The sequence below is a fragment of the Procambarus clarkii genome, chromosome 43, assembly GCF_040958095.1.
Source record: "Procambarus clarkii isolate CNS0578487 chromosome 43, FALCON_Pclarkii_2.0, whole genome shotgun sequence".
Lineage (NCBI taxonomy): Eukaryota > Metazoa > Arthropoda > Malacostraca > Decapoda > Cambaridae > Procambarus > Procambarus clarkii.
In genome coordinates, this window is record NC_091192.1 from 3,344,671 (window position 1) to 3,372,254 (window position 27,584).

Below are 27,584 nucleotides of genomic sequence, written 5' to 3' on the forward strand. Positions count from 1 at the left end.
AAGAGACGGACAAGACCATGCCAACAAACGCAGCTACCTAAGAAGGGACAGAAGCAAAAGGAAGGACTGCCAAAAAACTCCACAAAAAAACAGACAAAATAGTGTTGTTAACGACCGAATCCCAGATGAGAGTACACAGGGCAGCCGCCAACCGTAATCGAAAAGAGCAGTAAGGAACGAAAAGAAACATAACACAGCTTCCCATTTGGACTGTAGTCCAAATGCAAAGCTGTGCTTTGTAAGGAACCCAATCTGGCCACCCTGTGCAGCGCAGGATAGTGCATAGAAAGAAGAGAAACACGAAAGAATAAAACAGGACCGAAAACGAGAAGCTCGGAGAAGGACCAACAAGCTCCAGAAAGTACCGGAAGACAAACAGGCGTTCCAATAATACGGGAAGAAAGAAAACCTTCTCGATACTATAGAACAGAAAGAAGCAAGCGGGAAGCCTAAGGCACAGAAAGCAAAGTCACACCCAATCTTGAGGTTATCTTGAGATGATTTCAGGGCTTTAGTGTCCCCGCGGCCCGGTCCTTGACCAGGCCTCCACCCCCAGGAAGCAGCGAGTGACAGCTGACTAACACCCAGGTACCTATTTTACTGCTAGGTAACAGGGGCATAGGGTGAAAGAAACTCTGCCCATTGTTTCTCGCCGGCGCCGGGGATCGAACCCAGGACCACAGGATCACAAGTCCAGCGTGCTGTCCGCTCGGCCGACCGGCTCCCCAAGATCAAAAGTCATGCAGAACCCAAGCACATGACAGAACATGCCGTCATAAGGCAGAGGCAAAAAATTACAGACCGATAGCACTGACATCGCACATCATAAAAATCTTCGAGTGTGTGCCCTGAAGGGGAATTCCCCGAGACCGCCCGAGTCTCAAGACCACTACGGGGGAAGAACAAGGAGGCGTGGAAGGAAACAAAACTGAAGCAACCAACACCTCCATGCCCATCACACCAACCAAAACGGGACAGCCTCGGGGCTTCCAGGGAGCAAACTACCTAGCGTGTTGCCACCAGCGAAACGCAACATGCAACGCCCGTGCTGTCTGTACCCGCATAGGACAAGGTAATCGAGTCACAAACAAACAACAGTACTCGAAGGACTCCGTGCCAAAGGTGCCTACCGACCCCACAAGCAGCAGATGGAGGCAAAGACCTTGTCACCCTGAGACAAGGGGACAGAGCAACCCTCGAACTCACACAAAGCGAGGGGAGGACTCTGGGGTCACATCCAAAGACCCCCACATGCCCCTAGGGGATTGCCAGGGTCCTGAGCATTTACGAAATTCACGCCCAGGTAATCCCAGGCAGGGTACTGCTAACCGGCGCCCAAGTCTACCAAACAACCTTTTAAGAACTGAACCCCCGGGACATGTACACTCATGGGAACCTAGCAGAGGGAACCATCGGAAGAAGGAAGAACACTCAGTACACAGGGGAGGGGGCACGAACCAAGGCAGACCCCACCAGGCAGATAAAAAACGCAAAACTGCCCCTCACCCTAAGGCAAACATGGAAGACAGAACACCCCAGCACACAAAGGGCGGCCGAAAACCAAGCAGAAAATGGCCTAGCAGAGGCAGAACCCAAGGAACTAAGGGAAGGTAACCCCTAAGGTAGTAATTACATGGCACCTAGGGAAGGAAACCCTAGGCGCATGTAGCGTGAGTACTGGGGAATCATTCCCGGCTCACGCACCACCTAGAAGACACTCACCACTCCAGGTACAGTGCTGAAACAACCACTGGAGCCGGAGCACACAACCGTTGCCTATAGCATCAGCCTCAGAACTGAAGGGTGGATATCCGGGTGGGGGTCTGTGGCTCCCCCTTCCTTCTCCCGGGGAGGGGGGAGCTGCGCAGATAGCGGTACGGCGAAGTGTGACATCATGCTCGTTTGCTCGTTTCTTTTTGGGGAGTTCTATCCACTTGTTCGGCTTTTGGTAGCAACTTTCACCAGAATAGAGGTTTATTTTGGGACGCTTACCTTTCTGGGTGCCTGACCCGGTCGATGGCAGACCTAGAATGCTTCCAACCACACCTGCTTGATACCTGCTTGATGGGGTTCTGAGAGTTCTTCTACTCCCCAAGTCTGGCCCGAGGCTAGACTTGACTTATGAGAGCTTGGTCCACCAGGCTGTTGCTTGGAGCGGCCCGCAGGCCCACATACCCACCACAGCCCGGTTGGTCCGGCACTCCATGAAGAAAACAATCTAGTTTTCTCTCAAAGATGTCCACGGTTGTTCCGGGAATATTTCTGATGCTTGCTGGACTACTGTTGAACAACCGCAGACCTCTGATGTTTATACAGTGTTCTCTGATCGTGCCTATGGCACCTCTGCTCTTCACTGGTTTAATTCTGCATTTCCTTCCATATCGTTCACTCCAGTACGTTGCTATTTTATTGTGCAGATTTGGGACCTGTTCCTCCAGTATTTTCCATGTGTATATTATTTGGTATCTCTCTCATCTCCTTTCTAGTGTGTACATTTGGAGAGCTTTGAGACGATCCCAATAATTTAGATGCTTTATCTCGTCTATGCGTGCCGTATATGTTCTCTGTATTCCCTCTATTTCAGCAATCTCTCCTGCTCTGAAGGAGGAAGGGAGTACTGAGCAGTACTCAAGACGGGACAACACAAGTGATTTGAAGAGTACAACCATTGTGATGGGATCTCTGGACTTGATAGACGGGATAAACGCTTCTTTGGCCTCGGTTTCCTTGATGGTGTTTGCCTTTCATGGCGTTCACTGCCGTGTGTTGTGTTGTGCGGTGGCCAGGTGTTCCTCATCAGTGCTGGGGCTGCATGCGCTTAGGGGCTTCCTTCCCTAAATGCCCTGTGAGTACTACCCCTGCGTGACAGGGTTATCTTCCCTGGGGCGTTCGGGAACCATTCCCGTAGAGGTTCTTGCTGCTCAGGCATTTGCCTCGCCCTTGGGGCCAGCTGGGGCTTGGGGTCCTAGTTTGGCCCTGGAAAGGGACTGGTATTATGCTGGTTAGGGCGTTAAAGTGTTGCACACCCTGCCACCTAAGCGGCGACCGGTTCCTGTTGCCTCTGGGGACGGTGTACTTTTGCTGGGGTTTTCTTTTGTTTTTATTTTTATTTGCCTGGTGGGGGTCTGCCTACTGTGGCTATAGTTCCACTAGTAGTGTTTGGTGGCCCTCTGCTAGGCCCCCGTGATTGTACACCTCGCAGGGGTTTTCAGTGTTGTCCTCTACCTCCTTGTTAGTTTTGGGTTTTAACTGGTTAGGAACACCTTGCCCGGGCTTCCCGTAGTTGTTACCTTACGGGCCCTGGAAACCCTAAAAAACTAAAACAAAAAACTGAACGGAGGGGTAGAAACTCCCTACAATCCCAAGGAAACAAGCAAACACGCAAACATCACAATTTACTGCTACGCCGATTGCCCACGCAGCCCTCCCCGCCCCGAGAGGTGGAGGGGGGAGCCCCGGACCTACTGCGCTGGCTGCCTAGCATCAGTTCGGAAGCTAAGCTTCAACCAACGCGAAAAAAACGCCGACCGGTGGGAGGGAGGGTTGCCAGGGAGCCTCCGGGGCTCATCCAGAAAATGGCGTTTCATTACATTCAACGCTGGTTTTCTGTGGGGAGCCCCTACGGCTCCCTGGAGCTTCATATCCAAGGAGAAGGAAAAGAAAGGGATGAGCCGGGAGGCGGCCGCCACAAACTCCGTAACGCGAAGCCGGGACAACAGGCTGCAACCTGCGACCCAAGGCAAGAAGAACGCCTAGGAGCAGACGCGCATAAAGAATGGGCTGCCAAGAACCTGTGCGACCCTCAAAATCCCTGCACCCGAAATGAACGCTAGACGTCACCAATACAATAGCAAAAGCTGCAAACGTTCGAACAGCACGGGCGCAAGGACAGACCGCAGGCTGGAAGACTTGAAACCTCTGCGAACGACCTGGGAGACCCGAGCCCTAAAACAGGGAACGAGGGGAACCGGATCAACCGAAAGCGCATCCCCAGACACAGTACTCATGTAACAGCAAAAAGCGCACCCGGACAACACAGGACGCACCCCCGGCCGAACCACTCAAGCATCAATTACCCATGAACCCCTCCGGAAAGCAGCCGTCTTGACCGTCGCCTGGTACTGGTGGTAGGTTTGAACGTCGCCTGGTACTGGTGGTAGGTTTGAACGTCGCCAAACATACAAACATACCACCAGTACCAAAGAACAGAAAACTTGAACCGAAGGGGCTACCACAAACTGAGGAGAAGATAAGAAGGAACCCAGATGAAGGACCAGGACGGCTCAGGCGACGTATGAGCAGGCCGGAGGTGAAACAAAACACGAGAAAGTGTATGAAACGGGGCAGATGTGATGTCCACCCCGAACACAAGCCGGAGCAGCTCCGCCAGCGCCACACAAAACGAGGCGTCAGTAAGAAACATCAAATAACTGTAGTCCTGAAAACCCAAGAAAGGACAAGACAACCCGATGCGAAAGAGAAGATAATCTACGAAGAACAAGAAAGAGTGCATAGAATCACCAGGAATGTCATACTGTCGCCGAGACGAAGCTCGCAGATGGGAAACCATCAACAAAGTCACCTGATCACCACATGGATGGTGATACCCGCGTCAAAATACCAGATGCGAAGAGCCGAGGAGAATTCCGAACCAATCACGTACAGGACAAATCTGACCTGCCGAAAGAGACAGAGCCGCGGGAAAACGCCCCGGGTTCGGACACCTATCAAGCAGTGTCTGCAAAATAAAGCTGGGTGGCCACCAAGGGACCATAAGGACTACTCTCGTGGGAATGGGCTCCAACCGAGCCACAACCCGAAGCAACAGCTGGACTGGGAGAAGATGAACAGGTACCTCCACATCGCCCAGTCCTGCCGAAAGGCATCCACCGTGAACACCTCGCAGGCGGATAAGGGCGCCACATAGAATGGGCGACGGCTAGACCACGCCGACACGAAGACGTCCATGACCAGGAGTCCATACGTCCGGCATAGCCAACGAAACGAGTCAGCAACGACTGGCCAATCCGTGAACAGAGGAATGAACCGAGACAGCTGTCCGCCAGGACGCAGGACACACCCCGGACATGAACCTCACGGTTAGCAAAACCCCGAGAATCCAGCAAACGAGCCACTCTTAAGGGACCAACCCCAAAGGTTAAACACCTAGATGATTGTCATGCCCTTCAAGATGACCTGGACAAAATAAGTATATGGAGCACCACTTGGCAAATGGAATTTAATGTTAATACAGTACAACCTCGATTCAACGTACCCCGATTAAACGAATCTCCGGCTAGTTCACACACTTTTCAAGCCAGATTTACTCACCCGGTTCGACGAACAATGGTTCGCTGAAGCGGGGGATGTTCGGATTTGCTTACGATGTCCAGACAGAGTTCACAGACTGGTGGAAAACTTTCCCATTCTATCACAGATTACAATTAATAATTCTCTCATATGACAAGTTGGATCACACAAGTGGACCACACATGTGGACCACACAAGTGGACCACACAAGTGGACCACACATGTGGACCACACAAGTGGACCACACATGTGGACCACACAAGTGGACCACACAAGTGGACCACATATGTGGACCACAAGTGGTCCACAAGCTTACAATTTTGGGACAGAGTTCACAAACTTCAAAAGAGTGGTGGAAAACTTTCTCATTCTATCACAGATTACAATTAATAATTCCTTCATAAGAAGTTGGATCACACAAGTGAACCATATGAACCAAACACCAGCCAAAATGGTCCACACAAACACCAGCCAGAATGGTCCACACAAACACCAGCCAGAATGGTCCACACAAACACCAGCCAGAATGGTCCACACAAACACCAGCCAAAATGGTCCACACAAACACCAGCCAGAATGGTCCACACAAACACCAGCCAGAATGGTCCACACAAACACCAGCCAAAATGGTCCACACAAACACCAGCCAAAATGGTCCACACAAACACCATCCAGAATGGTCCACACAAACACCAGCCAAAATGGTCCACACAAACACCAGCCAAAATGGTCCACACAAACACCAGCCAAAATGGTCCACACAAACACCAGCCAAAATGGTCCACACAAACACCAGCCAGAATGGTCCACACAAACACCAGCCAAAATGGTCCACACAAACACCAGCCAGAATGGTCCACACAAACACCAGCCAAAATGGTCCACACAAACACCAGCCAAAATGGTCCACACAAACACCAGCCAGTGATCCACACAAGTGAACAACTGAGTTTCCATGATTTTCGTTCACTGATTTGGGGCACACGTATCTTTGTACATTAATTTAAAGGATGAAGCGTGATTACCTAGCTACATGTGGTAAAATCTCCTTATAGACATTTTCTGTGATGAAACAAGATGAGTGTGGGTGGACAGATAAGAGAATACTGTACTGTAATACTGTACTGTACTCTCCATCTCACTCACTTTCGTCTGTGTGTCGTCATAGTTCAGTGACCCATGACTTTTGAAAGTTTCATATTAATAAATAATTTCTAAAACCAGTGTTTTAATAGCTTTTTATTATCCTAATTAAACTAAACTAAATTAAACCGAAAATATGCTGTAATATGATAGACATCTGCTATTTGAGAAATTACTGTATGTTATTGGAACAACTCCAGCGTGAGTGAGTGGACGGGTCTAATCCTTGTACACACAGCACCATGCGTGTTTCATCCCTCCCTCCCTCTCTCCATCCCTCCATACCTCCCTCCCTCTCTCCATCCCTCCCTCCCTCTCTCCATCCCTCCCTCCCTCTCTCCATCCCTCTCCCTCTCTCCATCCCTCTCCCTCTCTCCATCCCTCCCTCCCTCCCTCTCTCCATCCCTCCCTCTCTCCATCCCTCCCTCTCTCCCTCCCTTCCTCCCTCTCTCCCTCCCTTCCTCCCTCTCTCCCTCCCTCCCTCCCTCCCTCCCTCCCTCCCTCCCTCCCTCCCTCCCTCCCTCTCCAGTCCTCCCTCCCTCCCTCCCTCTCTCCAGCCCTCCCTCTCTCCATCCCCCCCACCCTCCCTTTCTCCATCCCTCCCTCTCTCTCCATCCATCCCTCTCTCCATCCATCCCCCCTCCCTCTCCCCATCCCTCTCTCCCTCCCCCCTCCCTCCCTTTCTCCATCCCTCCCTCTCTTTCCATCCCTCCATCCCTCTCTCCATCCATCCCCTTTCTCCCTCCATCCATCCAGAATTTAAGAAACAAATCAAGTTAAAAAAAAGTTAACTGGGTCAATGAGTTAGGGTTATCAGCGAGCCGGTCCCTTCACCACCACCGACACACCTCCCCCCACCCCTACAGCCCAAACACACACTCTGCTCAACTCAACCTCCACCTCCATACCTCCCTCTCTCCCTCAAATCATCCATCCTTCCATCCCTCCCTCCATCAATCCATCTCCATCCTCTCCTTCCCTGGCTTCCACCCAGCCTCTGCCTGCCTCCCTCCCTGGCTCCCTCCCAGCCTCTGCCTGCCTGCCTGCCTGCTTGCCTGCCGCCCTCCCAAGCTCTGCCTGCCTCCCTCCATGCCTGTCTCCCTCTGTGCCTGTCTCCCTCCGTGCCTCTCCCTCACAAGCTCTGCCTGCCTGCCTCCCTTCCTGCCTACCTCCCTCCCAAGCTCTGCTTGCCTGCCTGCCTGCCTGGCTCCCTCCCTCCCTGCCTCCCTGCCTGCCCATCCACCCACCAGTCAGCCATCACTGACACAATGAGTGCATTTGGAGCCAACATGATGCACGGATGTTCCTTGATTGTGCAGATATGTCCAACAAAGTCGCGGAATGAACACTCCAGCCTCTTAGACAAATCAAAATATAGTGTTAAAATTAAAGTTGCAGTAATTTTAGTGTACAATAGTTTCCATAAACTTTATTATAGTACTCAACATACAGCAGAACTACTCAACACAGTGTTACTGCATAATACACTACAGTATGTATTTACTGCACAGCATTAACAACTCCATGAGACTTCAAGATGGACTTGACTCCAACAATAAGGTAAATAACAAATGTAACAGTATTTGTTAGTAGAGTAATAATGTATAGGTACAGTATATAATATGATAATAAATTTTTATTGTCTACAAGATAAAAAAAAGACACTGACACAAACGCCTCCTGAAGGTCACCTCTTGCAACGAATCCAACGCTCCAACGAACTGGGGTTGGTCCCATATAGTATGTTGAATTGAGCTTGTACTGTAAATGCCATGTTATGGAATGTGGAATAGGAGAACATAGACCCCACACAACCTATATGTTATGTGAGAAATCTTTAAAGAATTCTGATAAAGAAAGAGATCTAGGGGTGGTTCTAGATAGAAAACTATCACCTGAGGACCACATAATTGCACACACAGGCTCCTCGCACATATTGTGCGAGGAGCCTATGCCATACTTTCTAACTTCAGAATTGCTTTTAAATACATGGATGGCGATATACTAAAAAAATTGTTCACGACTTTTGTTAGGCCAAAGCTAGAATATGCAGCGGTTGTGTGGTGCCCATATCTTAAGAAGCACATCAACAAACTGGAAAAGGTGCAAAGACATGCTACTAAGTGGCTCCCAGAACTGAAGGGCAAGAGCTACGAAGAGAGGTTAGAGGCATTAAATATGCCAAAACTGGAAGACAGAAAAAAACCCAGCATTGAATGTAATGAAACGCCATTTTCTGGGTGAGTCCCGGAGGCTCCCCGGAGCTATCCATGGCTGATATGGATACCCTAACTATTTTGCATCAGTCGATGTGGGTGGAGTTCTAGGCCTACCGGGGACCACGAGCCAGAACCTGGCCCCCTCAGAGAGGCACGGGGAGCAATGGCCCATAGATATGCACATGTGATTTGGAGCATTCTATATCTGTCATCGACCGGGACAGGCACCCAGAAAGGTAAGCACCACAAAACAAACCTCTATTCTGGTTAAACAACAAAAATCGACAAACGAGTGGACAGAACTCCCCCAGGAAAACGAACTAACATGCATGACGTCACGCGAGCCGCACCGTATGTCTGCGCAGCTCCCCCCTCCCCGGGAGGGGGAGCCCCAGACCCCCGCGCCGGCGATCCCCGCCCCAGTTCTGAGGCTGGATATCAAAACCGTGAAAAAACCCCGCCGACCGGAGGGCGGGAGGGTGCCGGGGAGCCTCCGGGACTCACCCAGAAAATGGTTTTCTGGGGGGAGCCCCTACGGCTCCTCGGAGCTACCTCACCAAAGACTACCTAAGAAAACAAGGGGACATACCCGGGAGGCGGTCGGTGAATCACTCCTCAACATGAAGTCGAGACAATAACCCAAGGAATATCATCCGCCAGAAAAAAGGGAGAACGTCCGCAGACAAAGAAACCTATGACTACGACCATAGGAGCCAAAAACCACTGCGCCTGAGAAGAGCAAGAAACTCTGCCACACGACCCCCAGAGGCGAATGCCAACACAAAAAGAAAACGAGGCAAAGCAAACCTGACCCCAAGGAGCCACAACCACCAAGGAGAAGAAAAACAGGAGAGCACCCCGTCCAAAGACCAGGACGACACAGGCAGTGCATAAGCAGGACGGAGGTGTAACAATGCATGATACAACCTGCGAAACGGCGCAGAAGAAATATCGATACCGAAAGCTAGCAGCAGAAACCAAGGCACCAGACCCAGGAACGGCCCGAAGCGCCTCTACATCCACCGCAAGCCAATCCCATGAGCCCCAGGAGGGAAAAGAAAACGCAGGACCAAAACGAAAATGCCACAAGTGCGCAAGTCCACCTCCACAAGGGCAGCTGACAGGGAAGGAAATCGCATAAGGAGCCGCCCCGCACCAACATCCCGCAGAAGGGCAGGAGCGAAAAGACTCATTAAGAGGAGCAAAATCGCACCCAGGAAAACTAGTAGCGCCGAGACAGTGTGAAGAGACATTCACAAAAGGAGAAAAAGGCCAACACCCAGAAGCTGCCGGGAAGAGGACCGACAAGCCCTAGAAAGGACCAGAGGGAAGCTCAACCGAATGACAACAGACGCACCAGAAAACGGGAAGGAGCAAAACCGTCCCGAACCTTCGAGAACAAAAAGAGCAAACACAAAGGATGAAGGCACCAAAACCCCGTCGCACCCGAGACCAAAAGTCATGCAGAAACCACAAGAAGAGGGGGACATGACGGAGAAGGCCCGTCCCGGAAAAAAGGGGCGAAGATCGTAGAAGAGCACCCACTGACAGGACGGAAACAACGGGCACAATGGACAAGGAAACCGAGCCCAGGGAGGGGCCGACGCCCTCAAGCACGTGTGGAGAGGGGGAACGGAAAACCCCACACCACGAAACTGCAAGTCCCCCCCGAGGGGTAGAACACCCCGGCGGGGACCAACGGGGCCTGTGGCCCCTCACGTGAGCCCCACCCCTGCCCCGGGAACCCACCCTGCAGGCCCCGGGGCCGAGCTGTCCCCTCAAAGCCCCAGCGTCAAGAAAAACCCTGGGGCAGCCGTGAAAAACGCGAAGGAAGAGAGCCCACTAGGCTCTGGAACTTGAATCGAAACCGGAGGATAGGTGAGGGGCGAGACGAAGACCCCAAGCTCATCCCCAGCCAGCACAATGAGGCGAGGACAAGACAGAGAATCCAAGGAACATGGAAAAACCAGGCCCGGCACAGCAAGACCGGCAACGAAGGAGACCCCCAGAGGGAGCACGGAAAGGCCGAACATAACGCCACAACCAACCCCGACACGCAGCTGCAGTACCAAAACCGCAGCAAAATGTCACCACACTCCCCGAGGAAGCGACAGAGAAGATAGATAAATCATACACGAGTGGCACACAAGGGGACACAGGCGGAATCCGAGCACCCAACTGAGCCACAAGGACGGTAGAAGAAACGTGTGCAGTGTAACAGGCAATCAAAGGAACACATTAGGCAGCCCAACATGGGCTGACCCCATACACAGCCCCAAGAGCAGAGATGAGAGTGCTCAAGAAGCACAGAATCCGCCCGACAGGCAAACGACAGGGGAGAGGCGGAAACAAAGCTAGAACCCAACCTGCAAGCACAAGGAGGCGAACACAAAACCTCCGACACCGGAAAACGTACCACCAAACAGGCACCCCCACCGTTGCACTGCGGAACAAGGTGGAGGCGGGGCCCCGAACTCAAGCAAGGTTAGACAAGCATTGGAGAGGGGCAAGAGGAGTACAGGCAGGAACCGCCTCGGAAAGGACAAGAGGCCACCCGCAGACACCCGTGAACCGAGGAACACGGTATGTTCTTTTATGTCTTGTTCGCTATTAAAGTATGCATATACATAAATAACATATGAAGGCATAAATACATACTCTATGTATATGCATGTGTTACTGTATATGGCCAAAAGCGTTATACAGTACACTGTATATGGTTCTAGCATGAATTTTCTGTAACTCTTGTGTCCTTCACTTGGGAAAGACGCTGAAAAATTTGCTCTCCAAAGTACATGTTACAATGTTATGGGGCCTAATGTGTTTTGCTGAGTATGCCCAAGTGTGCCTTCTGAGATGTCAAGTGCGTGTACTGAAACCTGATAAACCTTGCCCGTCATCACTGCAATTATCTCATTCAATGGCACATTGGTGAGCAGTGACTCAACATCCACATCTCATATGTGAATCCTGATTCCAAATTAGGTGGAGAGAACAAGAGCTGCCCAGTATGGACTAATAGCCCTGCAGTAGGCACCTCGGGTGATACGGTCCACGTTCTCAAGTACGCATGTACACCCATTCCTATTCCCAAAAACAAAAACAGCGTCAGGACGAAGGAGACGCCAAAACCGCACCAACTCACCTGCAGAACATAGGCCCTGAAGGGCCATGACGCAAGCGTTCAAGTCCATATCCGCCAGAGGAGGCCAGTGCGCCCATGCTGGAGAGGAGGAGGGGAGCAGCGAAAGAGGCTCCCCACCCTAGAACGCAGGGAAAAAACCTCATGAATTCCACACAGCGGCACCCCAAAACACCCCCAAAGCAACGGGGCACGGATGGGAATAAGAAAAGAGCGAGAGGCGAAGCCCCCCCGAGAGAATTGGAGCAGAACACGTGTGCACACCGCCCGGAACCAAAACAAACTCCCACGGCGCATGCGCAGGACGCGAAAGAAAGTAGCCCAACCAGGTGCGAAGTAGCCCAACCAGTCGCGAAGGAGCCCAACAAGGCGAGAAGTAGCCCAATAAAGCGAGAAGTAGCCCAACAAGGCGAGAAGTAGCCCAACCGGCTACAAGGAGCCCAAACGGTCACAAAGGAGCCCAAACGGCCACAAAGGAGCCCAAACGGCCACAAAGGAGCCCAAACGGCCACAAAGGAGCCCAAACGGCTACAAAGGAGCCCAAACGGCTACAAAGGAGCCCAAACAGCTACAAAGGAGCCCAAACGGCGACAAGGAGCCCAAACGGCGACAAGGAGCCCAAACGGCGACAAGGAGCCCAAACGGCCACAAGGAGCCCAAACGGCCACAAGGAGCCCAAACTGCTACAAGGAGCCCTAAACGGCTACAAGGAGCCCAACCTGTCCAGAACAGAAGGAACCAGCATGGAGGCAAACTCCGGGACACGCAGGAGGAAGCCGCAAAGGCCAACCACACCGCAGGCGAAGAGATGCGGGTAGCCGAAAACCTCCTGAAGACGGAACCGAAGAAACCACAGGGACACGGAACCGAACCCGGGGAGGAGCAGAACCCAAGCCCAAATCGTACGCAGAGGGGGGAAAGAAAACCCCACTCCTCGTAACAGTAAGCCCCGCTCAGAAGGACGGAAATCCAGGCGGGGCGCAATGGAGCCCAAGGCCCCCAAGGCCGCTCCTCCCCAACCCCAGGAGCCTCTGCACCAGGCCCCAGGGCCGAGTTGACCTCCAAAGCCCCGGCCTCACAAGAAAAAGCCGGGGCAGCCGAGAGAGCTGAAAGAGAAGGGGGCCCACTGGTCAAAACCCCGGAGTTCGTAGTTCGCGGGGGAGGGGACAGACGTGTCGTCGGCGCGCTCCGTTAAAACACTGGAATAAACCGGGCTTTTTTAGGATTACAACCATGGATTACGGCCCACAGTGATCACCAAGTGCATAGTGACCCGTAGGAAAATAGAATACAGAAATTAACAATGGAAAATTGAGTTAAATACAGAATAAAGGTGGTCCCACGTGGTGAGCCAGTGCCACCAGGCTCATGTGTACAGGCATAAGCGATATATATCAAATATAGCGAGCAGTGATATGTTGAACAGTGAAGTGGAGCGTGTAACACAACATATAAATTAGTGGATAGTGTTAGAGAATTGTACAAAGAAAAAGTATAAATGTAAAGTTGTGGAGGAGGCATCACACTAGGCTGTTTACACCACAGCCACGAGGCCTACACAGTGTAGAGGACGTCCCGCAGTAACAGTGTACTTCCTCAGTGATAATATACTGGCAATATATACTGTAATACGGGAAAGTGGAGCTAGGAACTAGTAATAGAGTAAGTGAATAACATTACAAGCCGGAAGAAAGCAGAAATTCCCTTAGGATATTACAGGCACATAATCAGTGTATAAATCAAGTAACTGGCAACCAGTGACATCCTGGTTGCCCATCCTGCCCCCGACCTGGGACAAACAACGGTCAACTGGACGGTCCCAAGACGACCATATTTTCTCCACAAGGCGATAAGTACCCCCACATAAACTTGAACAAATAAACATATGTAATATTATAAATATACTGGATACATATTATATATACATACATATAATACTTAAATATATGCATATATTATTATAACATCACAAACCCAACATGGAGGTGTGTGGAGGCTGCCTTAAGTCACTTCGGAAGAGTGTTGTAGGCATTGTATGTAACATTTGTAACATAAGGTTTCACCTAAGTTGTACAGGATTACCTACACAATATGCAAACCGGGAAGGTAACTACTGGATCTGTCAAAGAGACAGACAGATGTGGGAAAACATCACCAAACTAATGAATAACATTCCTGAAGAACACAGGCAACAAATTCACACAAAAACTACCAGAAATATATGCAGAGTATATAAAGACAGCAACGAACTCTGAACACAACCCAGGGACTGAGAATTTAGAGAGTCAAAGTAGCAATGTAGAAGGGTATAGTGTCGAGGTACACAAAAATGAAGGCAATATTGTAGAGCACACTGGTGATATGAATAAGGAGAGAAAAAATGAGATGAATGAGAACACAAATGAGAAAGACGAAAGCAACAAGGAGAAAGATAAGGGCAATACCGAGAATGAATGCAGAAACGAGAAAGTTGGAACAAAAAACACAGAGGTAGCCAAGTCGTGCACGGGTACAAACAAGAATAATACAATCACAAATGAAAATATTTGCTGGTATTATGCAAAAGGACAGTGTAGATATGGGCCCAGAGGCACGGAATGCTCATTCATGCACCCACGGAAATGCCGAAACTGGTTAGGGAAAGGCAGATGTCGTTTTGATACAGAGTGTAGATATTTTCACCCTAAGCTATGCACACTCTCAGTCAATGAGAGGAAATGCTACGATCTTCACTGCCCCGATTTCCACGTCAGAGGTACACAGCGCCATATAAGAGAAGAAGTCCAACATAATAGCCCTGAAAATTTTTTAGAGGCAGGTACAAACAGAGGGAGAAACAGACAGGCAGAAACGTGGCAGGAGTACGGATGGAGAGGGGGAAATGCCCAAGACTGGACTACAGTTCGGCATCAAGCCCACACATACTACACCCCCCAACTACACAGAGACTACCACACTCCCCAGTATCACTTCCAAAACTGGACAAACCATTGCCACAACAACACACCCTGGGTCAGGGTAGAGAGGAGGGAGAACTACCAAAACCTTCCAGAAGTTACACACAATATGGACAATCATTCATATTTGCAAACATTCAAGGTTTAAAGCCAAAGTCAAGAAATAAAGTTAAGTTCATAAATGGCCTTCTATTAGAGTCAAACTCAATATTTGGGGCATTCACGGAAACTCATACAAAAGATTACATGGATGGTGAAATCTGGATTCCAAATTATAATCTATATAGATGTGATAGAAAAACTAGGTCAAATGGAGGAGTAGGTCTGTATATTAAAGAAGACCTGGTATGCACAGAACTACTAAATTCAACTAATGAGGTGGTAGAGGTACTTGGAATGAAGGTAGAGAAACTAAACCTAATTATTATTCTAATATATAAACCGCCAGATACAACGATTGAGGAATTCACAGAGCAGATGCACAAAATAGAGAACATACTTGACAACCTAGCAAACCCAGCTCCAGATATTATCTTTCTTGGAGATTTCAATTTACCGAGTCTAAGATGGAGAACGGCAAACACAAATATCATAGCCGAGAATGACCCGGGAAATAACCAACCACAGGTTAGAGAACTTTTGAGATTCTGTGACAAATTCTCACTCAATCAACAGATTACAGAACTAACTAGGAACGAAAACACACTAGACTTGTTATTCACAAACAATGATGAACTAATCAGGGATATCACAATCTCAGATACTTCATACTCAGACCATAAGCTCATTGAAGTGCGAACTAGCATAAATAACGGTAGTAGGTCTAAGAGACCCAACAAGCGAGAAGGAATATTCAATCAATTCAATTTCAACAATAAGAGGATTGACTGGGAAAAAATAAATGTAGACCTTGCAACCATGCAATGGGAGACGGTCTTAAGCGACAAAACTCCCACACAGGGAATAGCTCAACTGACAGCTGAAGCTTACAAGGTCTGCTTGAAGCACGTACCTGTGAGGAGGGGCAGAAAGAGGACCACTCTAGAAAGAGAACGGAGACGACTGTACAGGAGAAGGAAAAAAATAACGGAAATGCTTCAGCAGACACAACTATCACAAGCAAGGAAAACAAGCCTAAGCAGGGAGATTGAGGAAATAGAACAAACGTTGAAGCGATCATATGAGTCTGAGGAAATGGAATTGGAACAGAAAGCTATACAAGAGATAAGGAAAAATCCGAAATATTTTTTCACATACGCAAAATCAAAATCCAAAACCTCGACCAGTATTGGACCGTTAATTACAAATGAAGGTACGTACACAGAGGACAACAAAGAGATTAGTGAAATTCTAAGAAGCCAGTATGAGGCTATGTTTAGCACACCAATAAACAACATGAAAGTTGATGACCCAGACAGCTTCTTTATGAATGACATTCAAGCTGCAGATAATATAACGGATATTACCACAAACTCGGAAGACTTTGAAAGAGAAATTGATAATATGCCTATGCACTCAGCTCCTGGGCCTGACTCATGGAATTCAATATTCATAAAGAAATGTAAAGTACCAGTAGCGAGAGCACTCAGCGTAATATGGAGAAAGAGCCTGGATACAGGAGAGATACCAGCAGCACTTAAATCTGCAGATATAGCTCCGTTGCACAAGGGGGGAGTAAAGCCTTGGCAAAAAATTATAGGCCAGTTGCACTAACATCACACATAATAAAAGTGTTTGAAAGAGTGATTAGGAATCAAATTTCTAGTTTTATGGAAAACAATGAATTGCACAATCCAGGACAACATGGATTTAGAGCGGGAAGATCCTGTCTGTCACAGTTACTCAACCACTATGACAAAATCACAGAAGCCCTAGAAGAAAAGCAAAATGCAGATGTTGTATACACAGACTTTGCAAAGGCTTTCGACAAATGTGACCATGGGGTGATAGCTCACAAAATGTGGTCAATGGGAATAACTGGAAAAGTAGGACGCTGGATACTCAATTTCCTGTCGAACAGAACACAAAGAGTAACAGTCAATCAAATAAAATCGAGTCCAAGCGATGTTAAAAGCTCTGTACCTCAAGGTACAGTCCTTGCACCGCTACTGTTCCTTATTCTCATATCTGATATAGACAAAAATACACGCCACAGCTTCGTGTCGTCCTTTGCAGATGACACAAAAATCAGCATGAAAATTACCTCTGCTGAAGACATTGAAAAACTACAAGCAGATGTCAACAAAGTTTTTGATTGGGCAGCAGAAAATAACATGATTTTTAACAGTGATAAATTTCAGGTACTCAGGTACGGCAAAAATGAGGATCTGAAACATAATACAGGGTACAAAACACAATTGAATCTTCCCATAGTAGAAAAACAGCATGTCAAGGATTTGGGAATAATGATGTCCGACGATCTAACGTTTAGGGAGCATAACCAAGCAAATATCGCGTCAGCCAGAAAAATGATCGGATGGATTACGAGAACTTTCAAATCCAAGGATCCCATCACAATGGTTGTACTCTTCAAGTCACTTGTGCTGTCCCGTCTCGAGTACTGCTGAGTACTCACTTCCCCCTTCAGAGCAGGAGAGATTGCTGAAATAGAGGGAATGCAGAGAACATATATGGCACGCATAGACGAGATAAAACACCTAAATTATTGGGATCGTCTCAAAGCTCTCCAAATGTACTCTCTAGAAAGGAGACGAGAGAGATACCAAATAATATACACATGGAAAATACTGGAGGGTCAGGTCCCAAATCTACACAGTAAAATAACAACGTACTGGAGTGAACGATATGGAAGAAAATGCAAGATTGAACCTGTGAAGAGCAGAGGTGCCATAGGCACAATCAGAGAGCACTGTATAAACATCAGGGGTCCGCGGTTGTTCAACGTCCTCCCAGCGAGCATAAGAAATATTGCCGGAACAACCGTGGACATCTTCAAGAGAAAACTGGACGGTTTTCTAAGAGAAGTTCCGGATCAGCCGGGCTGTGGTGGGTACGTGGCTCTGCGGGCCGCTCCAAGCAACAGCCTGGTGGACCAAACTCTCACAAGTCGAGCCTGGCCTTGGGCCGGGCTTGGGGAGTAGAAGAACTCCCAGAACCCCATCAACCAGGTATCAACCAGGTATCGGCCGGAGGAACAGACTCGAATGCCTCCGCAGCTACCCCGGAAGGGGCAACCCCCGAAACTGCCCAAGTCTCAGAACCTCTAACCCCGCCCCGACCCCGAAGCCTGCAGATGCGTAGGGGCTGGAAGCAGGAGGGGGAAAAACAAGGGCGTGGAAGGAACCAAGGCCAAAGCGACCAAAACCACCGAAGTCTGGGTCCCTACACAAGCGGGGCAACATCAGGGCGTCCGGGGAAGCAACAAACCAGAGCGCGTTGCAACATCCTACCCTGCAACTCGCGAGCTGCCTGCACCAACGGGAATTCATCAGCAGACTGGGTGAATGGAGTCACGAACAAGCAACAAAGCTCGCAGGACTCAAGGGTCGAATGTGTCACCGACCCAACAGGTAGCATAACGGAGGCAAAAACAAGGAGAGTCACCCTGAGACAAAGGGACAGAGCAACCCTCAACTCGCCCGAAGCGAGAGGGGACGCAAGGGCCTCCACTATCGGACCTGAGAGCCCCCGGGGGGGTTTCCCAGGGCCCCTAGACTGGGTCTGCTAAGGGTTATCCCAGGCAGGGTACTGCTAACCGGCGCCCCAAACTACCAAGCAAACTGCTAAAGCTGAACCCACGGGACGTGTCCACTCGCGAGGGCAAAGCAGGGGGTGCCACCACACAAACGAACCTATTATAAGGGGGGGGGGGGGGGAAACACAAGGAAGAACCCCCTACCAGGCAAAAAAAAAATAAAAGAAAAACCACACAAGTGGACAACGTACCCAGAGGGAACAGAGCCGGCCGCTGTCATAGGTAAAAACTAGCTACGCAGTACCCTGCGCCCCACCAGTGCGATAACTACCACTTACCCCAAGGTAAACAAGGGAGTGAAACCCCCAAACCCCCGGGGCGGCCAAACGCCAAGCAGCGAAAAGCCAACAGAGGTAGACCCAAGGCGACTTGTGGAAGGCAACCCCAAGCCCCAAGGGCGGTACTTATAGGGCACTCAGGGAAGGTGACCCTAAGCACATGCGGCCCGAGTACCTGAGAATACTACTCCCAGCTCACACGACCACCGTAAGAGCAGCACTGAAAACAAGTCACAGCACTGAGACAAGACTGGAGCTGGAGCCACACGACCGTGCATGATCCCATCAGCCGAGGAACTGGGGCGGGGATCGCCGGAGCGGGGGTCTGGGGCTCCCCCTTCCCCCTCCCGGGGAGGGGGGAGCTGCGCAGACATGCGGCGCGGCTCGCGTGACGTCATGCTTGTTAGTTCGTTTTCCTGGGGGAGTTCTGTCCACTCGTTTGTCGATTTTTGTTGTTTAACCAGAATAGGGGTTTGTTTTGTGGCGCTTACCTTTCTGGGTGCCTGTCCCGGTCGATGACAGATATAGAATGCTCCAAATCACATGTGCATATCTATGGGCCATTGCTCCCCGTGCCTCTCTGAGGGGGCCAGGTTCTGGCTCGTGGTCCCCGGTAGGCCTAGAACTCCACCCACATCGACTGATGTAAAATAGTTAGGGTATCCATATCAGCCATGGATAGCTCTGGGGAGCCGTAGGGGCTCCCCCCAGAAAAGAGGTGATATGATCACTACATACAAAATAGTAACAGGAATTGATAAAATCGATAGGGAAGATTTCCTGAGACCTGGAACTTTAAGAACAAGAGGTCAGATATAAGCTAGCTAAACACAGATGCCGAAGAACTATAAGAAAATTCACTTTCGCAAACAGAGTGGTAGACGGTTGGAACAAGTTAGGTGAGAAGGTGGTGGAGGCCAAGACCGTCAGTAGTTTCAAAGCGTTATATGACAAAGAGTGCTGGGAAGACGGGACACCACGAGCGTAGCTCTCATCTTGTAACTTCACTTAGGTAATTACACTTAGGTAATTACACTGATGCACAACATGAGAGAACTATGCAACTGTTACCCTACACAACATGAGTGAACTATGTAACTCTTACCTTACACAACATGAGTGAACTATGTAACTCTTACCTTACACAAGAGTGAACTATGTAACTCTTACCTTACACAAGAGTGAACTATGAAGCTCTTACCTCTTACCCTGCACAACGTATTAACAATTCTTTTCGCATTTGCCTCTGTCAAGAAGGGTGATCCATCTAATAAAGATCCACTGCCATTGACATCTTTCACACCCAGGGATCGGCGAGTCATTTCTGCAATAGTGCCCACTCCTAATCCAGCTGCTAGACCCCCGAAGGACATTAGGCGTCCAATTCGGGAGTAAGGGACTTTACGTGCTTGTGCAGTGTCTGAAAGCTAGAAAAAACAAAGATAAAATTATGTTCAAAAATGTTATATTTTAATATAAATTTTCTTTGTGTGAAATAATAGTGTGGAAGCATTCTATGTTTGCCATCGACCGGGTCAGGCATCCAGAAATGTAGGCATAATAAAACAAACTCTCTGGTTAACAAATTGCTACAGGGAGTCGAACTGTTGGACAGAATCCCCAAACGAAAACAAGCAAATGAACATGATCCCACAACCATCACTGTGCCATCTGCGCAGTTTCCTCCTCCCCAGGCGGGGGAAGGTGGAGCCTCAGACCCCCCCACACTGGCTATCCACACCCCAGTTCTGAGGTTGGATGTCAAAACACATAAAAACCGGTGACTGGCTGCCTAGCCGGTGTGGTAGGTCCGGGGTGTTCCCCTTCCCCTTTCGAGGCGGTGAGGGCTGCGCGGACGATCGGCGCGGCAGTAAAGTGTGATGTTTGCTTGTTTCCTTGGGATTGTAGAGAGTTTCTACCTCTCTGTTCGGTCTTTTGTTTAATTTTTTACCATGTGGGGTTTGTTTTGTTATGCCTACCTTACTGGGTGACTAACCCCGGTCGATGGCAGATAAGGAAAACCCCAACCCCAACCACAAGGGGGTTTTCCAGGGCCATTGCTCCCTGAAACCTCTCTGAAGGGGCCAGGTTCTGGTGCTGGTCCCTGGTAGGTCTGAACTCCTTAGCTAATGTCCCGGTCTAGTTTAACATACATTAGCCCGATAAGCTCCAGGGAGCCGTAGGGGCTCCACACAGAAAACAGGCAAATGTGTGACTGCAGCTGCAGCAGAGCCTCTGCAGGGAGAGACAAGGAAGCAATCTGAGAGACCCACACAAGACTCAGCCAAGACCAAACCTGAGAGGGACCCACAGATGGGACTTCCTCCACCTGAACCTGGGGAGCTGGGAAAGAACCAAATCCCTGGCGAACACACGCGGACTGGCTGGGAGCCCACACCAACCAGTCATCGAGGCAGGCCAGGACCCAAACCCCTAACAGACGCAGAAGGGCAAATACGACCAGGGTAAGGTGTGTGAACATACGAGGTGCCAGATTCAAGCTGAATGAAAGGCAACAAAAGTGGTAAGCCTGATGTCCCACAACAAAACCAAGCCAGTCCCTGAACCCCCGGATGAACTGGGGCATGCCAATGTGTGTCCCGGAGGTCCAAGGACACCATCCAAGCTCCCGGCTCCAAGAGAAGATAGACCTGGACAGAGTAGTCATCCGAAAAGAGGAACAATAGACCCCAAGGGTTCAGACTGGACAAGTCCAGAATGAACCGCAGGTCTGCGCAGTCCCGTTTTGAACCGGAAACAGGCAGGAAACCCACCTGAGAGACAAGGTCAGTTTGACCACACCCAAGCAAACCCACTTCAAGATGACCTGACCGAGCGCAAGAAAAGAGGCCTGCCCTGCCAGCCCTGAATCCCCCGAAGGAGGAGGGGCCACCCAACCCCACCGCAGGCTGCAATAAATGATGCAAAACGTCCACAAATTGTGGGACCAGGCATGGACGAATAGCGTAAGCCTCCCCACCCCCATCACCCCGTTAATGGGACGAACGCGAAAGGGCCGACTGACGAACAGAGCGAGCACTGCGCTTACCAGATGTCACCGGCTCAGAAGGCTGCGCCTGCTCAGAAACTGGCACCACTGGCCCACCCCAATGGGGGGGGAAACTCCAAGCCCTGGCATGACCCTTCTGGGAAGAACCCCCCACGGCCTCCCTGAAGAACCAACAAGTTAGACACGGGACGACAACTAGACGAAGCCGCCTGCAGATACTGCACCACTACAGACTCTGCAAACAGCAAAGGACAAAAAGGTGAAGAAAAACTAAGAGCCAAGGTTCAAGCAGATTCCAAAGACTGAGAAAGCACTGCTTGACGGTGCATGACATGAGAAGCAAAGAACAGACACACCACTTCCAGCAGGATCGGCGCAACCAGCTTCAACAGCACAGCTGAGGCCCGCATCTTCGAGACCAGTGCACCAGACCATAGATCGGCACCCAGCACCTCCACATCCTCTTCAAGCCAGTTCAAAGACAGCTCAACATGGAAAAGAAATGCAGGACAGTAGCCAAATGGGCACAGGCATGCAAGTCTTTAGCTACCAGGGTCGCTGAAAGGGAGGTAACCTGCATGTGAAGCACCACCTGCCCAACATCCTGCGGAAGGATAGGAGCAAACAAACACACACCGAGGCATTCAAACTCGCCTCCCAGTTAAACCAGAAAAACGGTAAGAGCCTCTCGCCACTCAAGCGTGCAGGACCGACAGAACATATGCCATGCCCCGAATGAAAAGATTGGACAGTCTGCCAACCAGGATGACTCCTGAACCTCGTAACGAACCCAGTAAGGTAAAGAAGAACTGAACTCCAAAAGAGATAGGATCCATTATTGAAGCATAATCTGGTTGTGCAGGAGGTACACTGCAAAGGCTTCCCGCACCTCATGACGCGGGATGTGGGAGGCTGAAAACCTCTGGAAAGATGGGACCAAAGTACCCAAGGGAACCCGGAACCGAACCCAGGGAGGGGTTGACGCCCTATCAAACTTGTACAAGGAGGGGGGATAAGAAAAAACTAATATATCACATATCAGTTCAGATGGCTTCATGGAGCCGATGGGGTTCTCCACATAAAAAATTGAAACACCAATATGCTCAAATATATTCATGTCACTAATATGCGCACCATTACCAGTGGTAAGAAGAAAGATCAGAAAACACATGGAATCAGAGTGTCTACACAACCCTGGACAACACAGGTTCAGGACAAGGTGCTCCTGCCACCTCACAACTGCTGGACTACTTTGACATTGCTTTAGCTGCCATGGCAGACAGGTAAAATTATGTAATACTGTACACAGATTTTGCAAAAGCTTTTGACAAGTGTGACCAAGGAGTTTTTGCACACAAAACCTGTTTAAAAAAAATAGCTGGAAAAATAGGAAGATTGATCTTCAATTTCCCAACAAACAGATATATAATAGTCAATTAAGTAAAATCCAGATCATCCACTGTGAAAAGCTCAGTCCCCCAAGGTACTGTGCTTGCTCCAGTACTTTTTCTCATTCGCATATGAAACAAAGACAAGGACACAAACTGTACTACCGTATCATCCTTTGCAGATAACACTAAGATTTTTATGAGAGTAGACAATATGGAGGACACAGCAAACATCCAATCCAATGGAAGGCTGGGCAACAGAAAATCATATGTTTCTGGGGGGTGGTGGGTGGGCACCTTCAACTTCCTGGAGCTATCCAGGCTGATATGATTATCCCTAACTTTGGCAACAGTCGATGTGGATGGAGTATTAGGCCTACTGGGGGACCACAAGCCAGAACCTGGCCCCCCTCAGAGAGGCAAGTGGAGCAATGGCCTATAGAAATGCACATGTGATTTTGGAGCATTTTATATCTGCTATCGATTGGGACAGGCACCCACAAAGGTAAGCACTCCAAAATAAACCCCTATTCTGGTTAAAAATGACGAAAATAGACAAACGAGTGGACAGAACTTTCCAAATGAAAATGAGAAAACAAGCATGACATCACACGAGCCGCATCGCATGGCATGTCGGCGCAGCTCCCCCCCTCCCCGGGAGTGGGAGCCCCAGACCCCCGCACAGGTGTATGGGAGGGTGTATGAGCTGGAGGAGGCAGGAGTCACACTGCAGCAAGCTCCTGGAAATATCGAATTACCTAAGTATTGGGCACAGGTTGAGGGCTACAGTGGTGTCCCAGGTTACATAAAGGTTCAGGGAAGAGTAAAAGCAAATAAAATACAATAAACAAGTAAAAGTGAGTGAAAATAGCCGAGTGGAAAAGTTTGTTTTGGTCTAGAACAAAAACAAAGATGGCCGCCGCCACCACCCCCACTGAGAATGTAGACACACCAACAGATGATGGTTTCAAAGGATTCTCACCACAAGATATAAGGAAAGGAGGTGTTCTTGGCAGGTTAGAGATAATTGAGGATATGCAAAAGAAGTATGAAGAAAAAGTGCTTAAATTGGAAGAGGACAATGGAGCTCTTTGGAGTGAGCTTTGCACTCTAAAAGGGAGTATGCTTCAACAAGGTAAGATTATTACTGCATTAACAGACAAGGTAACAAATCAGGAGCAGCAAATCAAGGAACTAGTGAAAGAAAATGAGGCATGGAAAGTGAAGTGTGGTGACTTTGAAGAAATAAACAAGAAGATAGACTCATATGGTGAACAACTCCAAGCAAGCCTAAGGGCTAACATAGAGTTAGGTAAGGATCTCCAACTGGAAACTTCACTGACAACTCACATAGAGGAGGTGAATAAAGAACTAGAAAAGTATAAAGAAGAAATAAAAGCGACATATGCTGAAGTTGTAAAAGAGAAAGAGACTATCAAAGAAGTGTGTTCGGAAGTCAAAACCAGAAATGACCAACAAGAAGCAGAAATTAGGCAAGCAATTAGGAAAGAACTGGTTACCAACAGTAAACTGGTACAAAACACTGCAGATAGAACTAAGTCCATAATCATTTTTGGATGTTTAGAGAAGGAAATTTCATCTAGGGTGGACCGAGCGGCAGAAGAGATGAAAATCATAGAGAAAATAGTAGGTTTAGGAGAAGGCTCAAAGGAAAATGTCAGTGATTTTAGAAGAATAGGAAAATATGAGAAAGAAAAGAACCGCCCCTTAAGGGTGACGTTTAATGGAGTGAAAAACATGATGGAAGTGCTAAGAAATGCCAGGAAACTGCAGAGTGATGAGGTTGGCAAATCTTGGTCAATAAGACAAGACCTCTCCAAGGAAGACAGAGAAAAGCTGAAAATGAACCTAATTGAGGCAAAACGTCTAAATGGGGATAGAAATGAAGAAGACAGAAATTCTTTTTTTTACAAAGTGACAGGGACTGGAAAGCTTGTGAAATGGTACATAAAAACAAAGCAACAAGATCAATAGTGGAAAAGGGAGTAAAGAGCAAAGGAAAAGGGAACATGTTCCTGAAAATTGTATATACCAACATAGATGGAGTGAGGTCAAAAACTTTGGAGTTGCAAGATATAATCCAGCTTAGGGTCCCAGATATTGTTGCATTATCAGAGACGAAACTTGAAGGAAATATAATAAATGAAGTCATATTCCCAAGAGGCTTCTCAGTTTGGAGACGTGACAGGAAAACTAGGAAGGGAGGAGGAGTGGCTGTACTGGTGAAAAAACACCTGAAGGTAAAAGAGTTAATATTTGAAAACCCTCGAGATATTGACATAATGGCATTGCAAGTCTGGAATCAGGATGATAACCTGATAATTGTAAATACCTACAGCCCACCAGCAAGCAACACTTGGACAAAGGAAGAACTGGATGACAAACGAGAGGGCCTCATAATGGTCATGAGAGATATTATTGGACAAGCAGATAAAGATAAATCACGACTGTTGATACTGGGGGACTTCAACTTTAGAGCAATAGACTGGGAGGCCTATGAAGCAAGAACGGAGGACTTTTGGACATGCAGATTTGTGAGCCTCATTCTGGAGACATTCTTGTATCAACACATAAAGCAAGCTACAAGAATGAGGGAAGGAGATGTACCATCAGTACTGGATCTAGTATTCACCAGGAAAGAAGAAGAGATTTTTGACATCCAGTACCTTCCTCCCTTGGGAAAGAGTGATCACGTCCTGTTAGACATTAAATATGCTTTAAGATATCATCTAGAAGAAAATGGGGACATTGAAACAGTTGATAAACTCGATTTAAGGAGAGGCAACTATGGGGAACTTCGAAATTTTTTTAATGAGTGTAATTGGACAGAATTGTTGCTAGGTAGGGAAGTAAATGAAATGTATGTCAAATTTTTAAAACTATACGAGGAAGGCACACAAACATTCATACCAAAACAGAGATGCAGGGCCAGAAAACAGGATTGGTTCGACAGAAATTGTGAGAGGGCAAGAGACCAAAAGACACAAAAATGGAATCAGTATAGGAAGAGGCCAAACCCCGAAACATACCAGCGATACAAAGATGCGAGAAACAACTATACAGCAGTAAGGAGAGAGGCAGAAAGAAATTTTGAAAAAGGGATAGCAGATAAATGTAAAACAGAACCGGGCCTATTCTTCAAATTCATAAACAACAAATTGCAGGTAAAGGATAATATCCAGAGGTTGAAAATGGGAAACAGATTCACGGAAAATGAAAAGGAAATGTGTAAAACATTAAATGAAAAGTTCCAAAGTGTGTTTGTACAAAATGAAATCTTCAGAGAACCAGACACAATAAGAATTCCAGAGAACAACATAGAGCGGATAGAGGTGTCTAGAGATGAAGTGGAAAATATGCTAAAGGAGCTCGGGAAGAACAAAGCAGCTGGCCCAGAAGGCGTTTCACCATGGGTTCTGAGAGAATGTGCATCTGAGCTCAGCATTCCACTTCACCTGATCTTTCAGGCATCCCTGTGTACAGGAATCGTAGCAGACGTGTGGAAACAGGCTAACATAGTTCCAATCTACAAAAGTGGCAGCAGGGAAGACCCCCTCAATTATAGACCTGTATCATTGACAAGTGTAATAGTGAAAGTATTGGAAAAGCTAATCAAAACTAAATGGGTAAAACACCTGGAGAGAAATGATATAATATCAGACAGACAGTATGGTTTTCGATCTGGAAGATCCTGTGTATCGAATTTACTCAGTTTCTATGATCGAGCCACAGAGATATTACAGGAAAGATTTGGTTGGGTTGACTGCATCTATCTGGACCTAAAAAAGGCTTTCGACAGAGTTCCACATAAGAGGTTGTTCTGGAAACTGGAAAATATTGGAGGGGTGACAGCTAAGCTTCTATCATGGATGAAAAATTTTCTGACTGATAGAAAAATGAGGGCAGTAATCAGAGGCAATGTATCGGAATGGAGAAATGTCACAAGTGGAGTACCACAGGGTTCAGTTCTTGCACCAGTGATGTTTATTGTCTACATAAATGATCTACCAGTTGGTATACAGAATTATATGAACATGTTTGCTGATGATGCTAAGATAATAGGAAGGATAAGAAATTTAGATGATTGTCATGCCCTTCAAGAAGACCTGGACAAAATAAGTATATGGAGCACCACCTGGCAAATGGAATTTAATGTTAATAAATGTCATGTTATGGAATGTGGAATAGGAGAACATAGACCCCATACAACCTATATATTATGTGAGAAATCTTTAAAGAATTCTGATAAAGAAAGAGATCTAGGGGTGGTTCTAGATAGAAAACTATCACCTGAGGACCACATAAAGAATATTGTGCAAGGAGCCTATGCGATGCTTTCTAACTTCAGAATTGCATTTAAATACATGGATGGCGATATACTAAAGAAATTGTTCATGACTT

General features: G+C 48.2%; 1 protein-coding gene across 2 annotated transcripts in view; it reads right to left on the minus strand.

Annotated features, from left to right (window-relative positions):
* The window catches only part of Coq8 (ubiquinone biosynthesis protein COQ8, mitochondrial), a 350,169-nt gene that overhangs the window by 95,432 nt on the left and 227,153 nt on the right, over positions 1 to 27,584 (minus strand). For both annotated transcript variants that reach the window (XM_069299996.1, XM_069299995.1), the window contains exon 5: positions 19,966 to 20,191. In XM_069299996.1, the coding sequence (XP_069156097.1) occupies positions 19,966 to 20,191 (226 nt within the window). The remainder of the gene's footprint in view (positions 1 to 19,965; positions 20,192 to 27,584) is intronic.